Source organism: Triticum aestivum, chromosome 6A, assembly GCF_018294505.1.
Source record: "Triticum aestivum cultivar Chinese Spring chromosome 6A, IWGSC CS RefSeq v2.1, whole genome shotgun sequence".
Classification (NCBI taxonomy): domain Eukaryota; kingdom Viridiplantae; phylum Streptophyta; class Magnoliopsida; order Poales; family Poaceae; genus Triticum; species Triticum aestivum.
The window spans coordinates 119,718,633-119,726,021 of record NC_057809.1 but is presented as its reverse complement, the minus strand read 5'-3'; the positions used below and the strand labels follow the sequence as shown (position 1 = coordinate 119,726,021).

Sequence of the window (7,389 nt, the reverse complement as noted above, 5' to 3'; positions counted from 1 at the left end):
CTCTCAAACACCATGTCAAGCTCATCCGGGTCCGTCTCAACATTGCCTTTCAAAAAGGCCTCTTTATCCACATGATGAACATAAACACATGTTCTCCCCATCCCTACAATAATCAAAAACACACATATATCAAGTAAATACTTAAGAAAAATATTTGCACACATATGCCCTAACATATATATGAATTAATAACCCTAACCCCCACATAACAATAACCACAACCCTAACACCAACATAACCCTAACACCAACATCAAACACACATAACCCTAACCCTAGCATACTATGGAAGCCTAAACAACCCAAATTAGCAAAGAAATATAACATCATTCAACACAAATTTCCAAATCCTATCAAAATCTAGGGTTTCCCCAAACTAGCAAGATTTGAGCAAATGTGACAATTCCTATGGATGAAAACGAGGGGATCGGAGGAGATTACCTTAAGGGAGGGGTTGGCTTCAAAATCCACGGTGTGTGGCGGATTTGCAAGATTTGAGAAGGATTTGAGAGGGGGGAGAGGGGAAGAGAGGAGGGCCGCAAGTCTAAGGGTTTGGGTCGGGTGGGGGTGTGTGGGGTGGGGGTGGGAGGGGAGAGAGGGTGGGGCCAGCCCAAGTGGAACACAGACTGTGCAGCGCCCAAGAGCTAGGCGCTGCACATTACAGGTGTGTGGCGCCTAGATCTTAGGCGTTGCACAGATGCGTGTGGGGCCGCAACTGGACCAGGGCTGCCACGCTGGCAGGATGTGCGACGGCTAAGGGAAGGGCGCTGCACAGTAGGGTGCGGCGCCCGGATGTCGGGCGCCACACCAAGGGGTCAGCAGAGTGAAATTTTTTCGTGACCAGGTCAGTTTGTGATTTGATTCCTGGCTGAGGTCAAATATGTGATTTCTGCCTCTGTTCTGACTGTTGCTGTTTTCTTTGCCTGCGTTTGCTTCATCCATTCCACGTCCTTGGTTCTAACTGTTGGCGTGTGCAACTGATTGCAGGAACTTGATGGGCCCGAGGCCAGGGTGGCCGACTACTTCGACGTGATTGCAGGGACGAGCACCGGCGGGCTGGTGACCGCCATGCTCACCGCCCCTAATGCCGACGGCCGCCCGCTCTTCGCCGCCAAAGACATCAACGCCTTCTACCTGGAGCACTGCCCAAAGATCTTCCCTCGCGTCAAGCGCGGGCCTCTCGGCTTGCTGAAGAGCATCAAGGGGCCCAAGTACAACGGCAAATATCTGCACTCCGTCGTGCGAAAGCTGCTCGGGGAGACACGCGTGAGTCAAGCCTTGCAGAACATCGTCGTCCCTGCCTTCGACATCAAGCTGCTGCAGCCAATCATCTTCTCCAGATACGACGTAAGTTCTTCCCCCTCCACTCCAAATAAACGTGTTCCCTCGTTCATGTATTACATGTATGTGTGTTGCCTGAGTACGTCGCAGTAACGTCGATCACTACATCTTGTGTGTGCAGGCTCAAAGCGACGTCTCCAAAGACGCCCTCCTCTCCGACGTGTGCATCAGCACGTCCGCCGCGCCCACCTACCTGCCCGGCCACCACTTCGAGACCACGGACAGGCACAGCAAGCCACGCGCATTCAATCTGATCGACGGCGGCGTCGCGGCAAACAACCCGACGCTGCTGGCCATGACCCACGTCAGCAAGCAGATCCTCATGGGCAACAATGATTTCTTCCCCATCAAGCCGGCCGACTATGGGAAGTTCCTCATCCTCTCCCTCGGCACCGGGTCGGCCAAGCTCGCGGACAAGTTCGATGCAGCCCAGTGCAGCAAGTGGGGCATCTTCGGGTGGCTCTACAACAAAGGTGTGTCGCCGCTCATCGATAGCTTTTGTCAGGCAAGCGCTCACCTTGTGGACATCCACGCATCCGTGCTCTTTCAGGCGCTGCATTGCGAGAGGCGCTACCTTCGCATCCAGGATGACGATCTCAAGGGGAACACCTGCTCCGTCGACGTGGCCACGCCAGAGAACTTGAACATGCTTGTCGACGTCGGCAAGGCACTACTGAAGAAACAGGTGTGCAGAGTGGACGTCGAGACCGGAAAAAGCGTGCCGGACTTGAAGAGGGGCACCAACGAGGAAGAGCTGATCCATTTCGCCCGAATGCTGTCGCATGAACGCAAATCCAGGCTCCAAAAGAAGCAGAGCAGCGCTGCAAAGTAAACCTTGGCTGGGATCTAGGATTTGAGGCTAGCTAGGATGTACATGCATGCCAGATGATATGAACTGTTGGTGTGGTATGTACTGATCTTCCCCATGTATATATACATGTACCGAGACAGAGAAGGTGTGTCTGGATATTCTTTTACATTTATCCATATGCAACTTGATGATGAATTTACTTTTTGAGAAAAACGAGTAGAAAACTAGTCAATATGTGCATTACATTCAGAATGCATGAGCTCACAAGGTTCACAAAGTTCAGCTAGTTTGCAAGCATTGAGCAATCCATTTCCGAAACCTTGACCAGAATCAGTGATGAAAGAGGCGTCGGTGTTCAGTTTAACTAACTATCCCTGCATCGTAAACAAATGCTTAGTTTCCACTGCAACTTTTCACATATGGAGTCTCCTTTTGTATTTCATCAGTATAAATGATACACACAACTTTGTCATTTCCCCCACAAACTAATACATTTATGTAACTGCAAACTCTCCAATTTCTTTCTAGGAGTAATTGCCACGTATAGATATATATACTGTAAACTATGCTGGGGCAGCAATGGCTCCCTAAAACCATGAGCACAATTCCCAGACTGTACAACATCTTAACAGTGGACATTCCAAATTTCCATTTCCAGCAGAGGAATAAGCAAGGATATAAATTTTGGGAAATATATACTTCTAACTAAGTGGGTGCTTATCTCCAAGCTATTGCTCCTTTCCAGAACTCTCCTTAATCTTCTCGACAATATGCCGCGTCTTTTCTTCCAATTTGCCGCTCATCTTCCTCCCCAAACCGATCACCGCAGCTCGCTGGCTGCCTTTCCTCTTTAGGTCATACTCCCCAGGAGAAGCAGAGGATGACAATGGCGGCCGCCGATGCCCAGCAGGTATCACCGCTACTAACTGAAGAGAAGAGCCCACTGCTGCATTTTCAGAAGCATCTTCCTCGAATTCCCTGGTGCTCAGCAGCGGCGCCATCAACTGGTTAGAAGGTTCAGCTTCTGAAGGTACGGAAGAACCAGAGCTGGTTGATGCTTCTGTTGTGGATTCTTGGTTAGGCCAACGAGTGGATGTCACCTTCTTCAGCGCTTCGTCGTCGCTTCTAGTTGAAGGAGCAGGTGGACTTGATTTGCTAGCTTCGCTGTTGGAACTGACCTTTAGTGCGGCAACATCATCAGGCTGGAGCTTACCCATGTCTGAACTATGACTGCTTGCTGCCTCGCCGTGTTCACGATTCAGCCATATAAAAGGTGCAGCTCTGCGAGGCACCCAATCATCCTTCTCTGATATCATCCATGACATGGGAATACTTTCACAATTCGGCAGTACCAAGCTTTGGTGAAGCGAAGCCTGTAGGGTAGGGCACGTTCCGGAATTAAGCATACAGGTTTCACAAATAAGTAACACGGTGATCAGATCAAGTAAGTTGAAGGGACACCTTGATTCTGTTGCTGATAAGCGAAGCGATGTGGCTGTTGGTGATCTTCCTGTCCCCAACTGAAGACTCCAATTCCCACACAAGCTCTGGCATTGATGTAAATCCATACCAGATTTGATCTGAGGGAGGAGGCTTTATATGCATGCGCATTGTCCCACGAATAGAAGTTACTTTAATTGCCAACGAAAACGGCACCTTTTGCAAGAATAAAGAACAGATTACATGTCTCAGAACTTCCTGGCTGTACTAGTAACATACATTTAACTTTCTACAGCTTTTTTATCTAAAGTTTGATCTCTGATTTGAAGTGTTTGAACATGCCAGGCATACCTTTTCCTAATAGTGTACCTCGCAAAGAGGCAAAGGAAAGTATTGTGGTAAAACTAGGCAACATATGAATGGAGGGACAGGAAAAACTCTTCACTAAAAATAGCCAGACTAGATTTTGATGTGCAACCCTTAGTTCAGTGTTCACTACCAATTGGATGTCTAAAGCGTAAACAGTACAGTACTGCAGTCTGTGTAATAAGAAAGTAGAACAAGAACTAACCTGAGAGACATGGTCAGTGATTGAATGCAAGATAGTTTTCCACCTTGATGTCCTCCCAGTGCTTTTTGAGCGCCTTAACACATCTGGTACAAAAGATAAACAAGCACTCTGAGTCACTGATTACGCATCAAGACGACTGCAAATTCACAAGTTTCACTCATTGCAGTAAGTTTTGAGTTATAAGTACTGAATGAAGAAACTTGCTTTCGACGGGTCAAAGGAAAGAACATAAGCAATTAGGATATGATTATGCACAGCATGCAGTTATGATGAAAGGAAGTCAAGAAGCACATGAACATGAGCCGAAATATGTGAACATAACAATTCAAACACTAGTTTTGGGAGGAGTTTGATACATCATTTACTATGAGCTTAGTTATTTGCATAGAAAACGAAATGATCATTCTGAGAAATAATAAGCAATAGAAAGAAAATATATGGAAAATTCAAACAAACCTGCCTCATCTTCATCTTCCACTACAGAAGCCAAAAGTTGCGAAGGTTCAAATTGGTTGCCATTAGTATCCGCTTCGGGAGTAGCTCTCATTATGTCTTTTTTCAGCTCTGGTTCCTGAACCTCAAGTCTTGCTTCAGCATTCAGTATTATTTCACTACAATATTCAAAATCAAATTCGAAAGCCCACAGTTCATTGAGATCCCTTGGGACGACTCTCATCCTACGCAAATATGGTGGAAGTTCCCCAAGACTGAAATCAGTAAGTGTAATTTCACCTATATAGGAGGCAGTTCTCATGTTTGACAATTTTCGCTGAAAAACAAGAAAACTAACCATTAGCAAACATGTTTGAAGGATGAGTTTACTTGTTTTAAATGTAAGCATTATCTAACCTGAAGGCGTGTTTTAATGGATTTACTTATATCATCACTCATTTTAGCATCAAAAAACAACCGAGAGATTAGGAGGTTCCAACAAAGTGTGCCTTCGTCAGTAAACTTTTCATCTACATTTGTTTCAGGAGAATCTGAGAACCTGTTGCTGTAACTGAAATCAGAACTAGGCGTACTGGGTTGCTTTATGTCTAGTAATGATGAACTACTGCTTGACCTTTCTTCTTGTGCATCAATCAGTGCGGCACCATTGTAGCTGCGTGTTTTTTGGAGCGTCTTTCTTTCTGCTTGTGCTGAGGTTGAGCTTGTTCTAGTCAACTGGGGAGCTTTTATAGATGCCTTCCTAGCCAACTTCTTAAGGAAAAGGCGCATTTTTGACGACCCATCAGACTTTACTGCCTTGTCCATAATTTCACGATCCTCAGCAGAAAGTGCAGTTGATTTCAGGAAACAAGGGTATCCAGCGTGTAAAGAGGATATGTAACTTCTGAACTCTTCACTCAACCTGGTATGCAATTTCAGTTTCTCCTTGTCTGTAGAAGATGCAAGACGAAGTGCTTTACACCATGATTCTTTCTCCCAAGAGGTGTCCACATAAAGATAGCATACCTTGCTCCGCTTGCAAATCTCAGATCCCTTGCTTTCTAGTTTTATCGGATACCTCTTAGACCTGAAAGAAAATGGATAAATATAAATGGTAGTTACATTGAAACTAGAGTGCATATGCAAAGTGTATTGCAGCATCCACATTAAATAGGCAAAGTAGGAAAATATAGTCAATTTTTAAGAACATCTAACTTGAAAAATAAAGCATTCTTAGTCTTTAGCTGAATCCAAAAATATAAGCATGCTTATCTACCCTACCATATATCAAGGCTATGATGTTGGTAACACAGGTCACACACTGAACATAAATATGAGTTAATGCGGCACAAAAACGTTGAAGATCAGTGTATGATAACAAATTTTATATGCACAAACCATTTACGCGACGGTAGGTTAGAAGCAGAAACAGCAAGAACAGTGCAATCCAGAAGCCCAATAGTTATCTGAGAACCATCGGAACCTGTCAAGACAAGCGAGTGGCCTTGAATTTTAGCCCGCATCCTTATCGGAGAAACCTCGACGATGTTCTTTTTATCCTTCACGCCTTTCTGAACCCCAGTTGGTGGTAAGCGGTTGCCGTTTCTAACTTTTGGCACCTTTCCTGGCTCTAACATCCAGAGAAAACCCTGCAACAAGTATGGCCGTCAGGTGAAATGATCCAAATTGCAACCATGCCTGGCTCGTAGCAACACCAGGCACAGCGTGTGAGAGTTTGTCTAATGGCAGTACGGCTAGTTGATGGCCCAGTAGCAAAATAAAATAAAATAACGAAGGTTATTGCTTTGCATTATATACAACAGAACAGAGAGAAGGTGCAAATTCAGGTGAACAGATTGCTTCTCCAATCAGCACCAGGAATTCAGTCACAACAACTAGAGAAAGACGACAGAATCTGGTTCCAAGAAATTTTCTGCATAAAGTAAACGAACTTTCTTTCCCGCAAGCTATTGATAGACCCCCATTTGCTTGACCTGCCTACTCCACAGGATTGCAATTGCGACGCAGGAAAACAGGAGAAGGAAATCGGTAGAAATGGGAGGCTACGCGGGGCAGTTTCAAGTTTATTGACCTGCTTCTCGGCGGGGAACGGCCGGTCGCCGGAGAGCTCGGTGGCGGCGGCCTCCGGAGGCGGAGGAGGCCTTGGCCCGCGGCGGCGCAGGGCGCGGACGGCCCAGAGAAGCGCCGCCCCCTCCGCGAGGGCGAGCGCGAGGAGGCCGAGGAGGAAGCCCGAGAGGAAGATCGCCACCGCCATGGGCGACGACGATGACGAGGAGACCTTGCCAGGCGAGGCTGCTCTGCAGCGCACAAGAGAACATAGGAGAGAAGAAGAGGCGGAGAAGAAGTCAGCATTGTCAATGGAGGGGCGGACGTGCAGGGGCCCACCTGTCACGGTCCCTGCTGCTTTATGACCTTTTGTGAAAGGAGGAGGATCTTTTTGTGCCGAGATGCTAAACGGTGAACGCGCTTCTCACCTCACGGCGTACACACAATGATTTGGAAGTCATTGTCATGGCATACAAAATAATTGTATCTGTGTAAACTTATTTTCTACTCCCTTCATCCACTACTAAAGGATGTTCTAATACTTCGTGTTCTAAACTGTATTTGTGTAGACACGTTCTAATGTGTTTGTTCACTCGTTTCAATGCGTATATAGTCTGTATTAAAATGTCCAAACATCTTATAATAATGTACGGAGGGAGTAAAATTTAAAATGCATTCTTTCTAAATCACTAGTCCAGATAAAAATCTATTTTCATTACTTGTTCTTT

The 7,389-nt window shown here is 46.0% G+C and overlaps 2 protein-coding genes across 2 annotated transcripts; one reads left to right on the top strand and one right to left on the bottom strand.

The window, feature by feature from the left end:
* Window positions 1–955: 955 nt before the first annotated feature.
* On the top strand, window positions 956–2,172 carry LOC123132427 (patatin-like protein 1). Its single transcript, XM_044552219.1, has 2 exons — window positions 956–1,346; window positions 1,462–2,172. The coding sequence occupies exons 1-2, from the start codon at window positions 1,068–1,070 to the stop codon at window positions 2,170–2,172; spliced, it is 990 nt and encodes a 329-aa protein (XP_044408154.1). The 5' UTR covers window positions 956–1,067.
* A 389-nt stretch (window positions 2,173–2,561) lies between these two features.
* LOC123132426 (testis-expressed protein 2) lies at window positions 2,562–6,980 on the bottom strand. Its single transcript, XM_044552218.1, has 7 exons — window positions 6,687–6,980; window positions 5,993–6,243; window positions 5,012–5,681; window positions 4,619–4,931; window positions 4,163–4,245; window positions 3,613–3,807; window positions 2,562–3,524 (listed from the first exon to the last, which is right to left on the bottom strand). Exons 1-7 carry the CDS (start codon window positions 6,867–6,869, stop codon window positions 2,880–2,882), a joined length of 2,340 nt encoding a protein of 779 aa, XP_044408153.1. The 5' UTR covers window positions 6,870–6,980; the 3' UTR covers window positions 2,562–2,879.
* Between the last annotated feature and the right edge of the window lie 409 nt (window positions 6,981–7,389).

Coding starts and splice junctions, on each gene's coding strand:
- LOC123132427 (XM_044552219.1), top strand. CDS start 1,068: ATGCTCACCGCCCCTAATGCCGACGGCCGCCCGCTCTTCGCCGCCAAA. Junction 1,347..1,461: donor TCATCTTCTCCAGATACGAC/GTAAGTTCTTCC, acceptor TTGTGTGTGCAG/GCTCAAAGCGACGTCTCCAA.
- LOC123132426 (XM_044552218.1), bottom strand. CDS start 6,869: ATGGCGGTGGCGATCTTCCTCTCGGGCTTCCTCCTCGGCCTCCTCGCG. Junction 6,244..6,686: donor CGTTCCCCGCCGAGAAGCAG/GTCAATAAACTT, acceptor TACTTGTTGCAG/GGTTTTCTCTGGATGTTAGA. Junction 3,808..4,162: donor TCACTGACCATGTCTCTCAG/GTTAGTTCTTGT, acceptor TTCTTGCAAAAG/GTGCCGTTTTCGTTGGCAAT.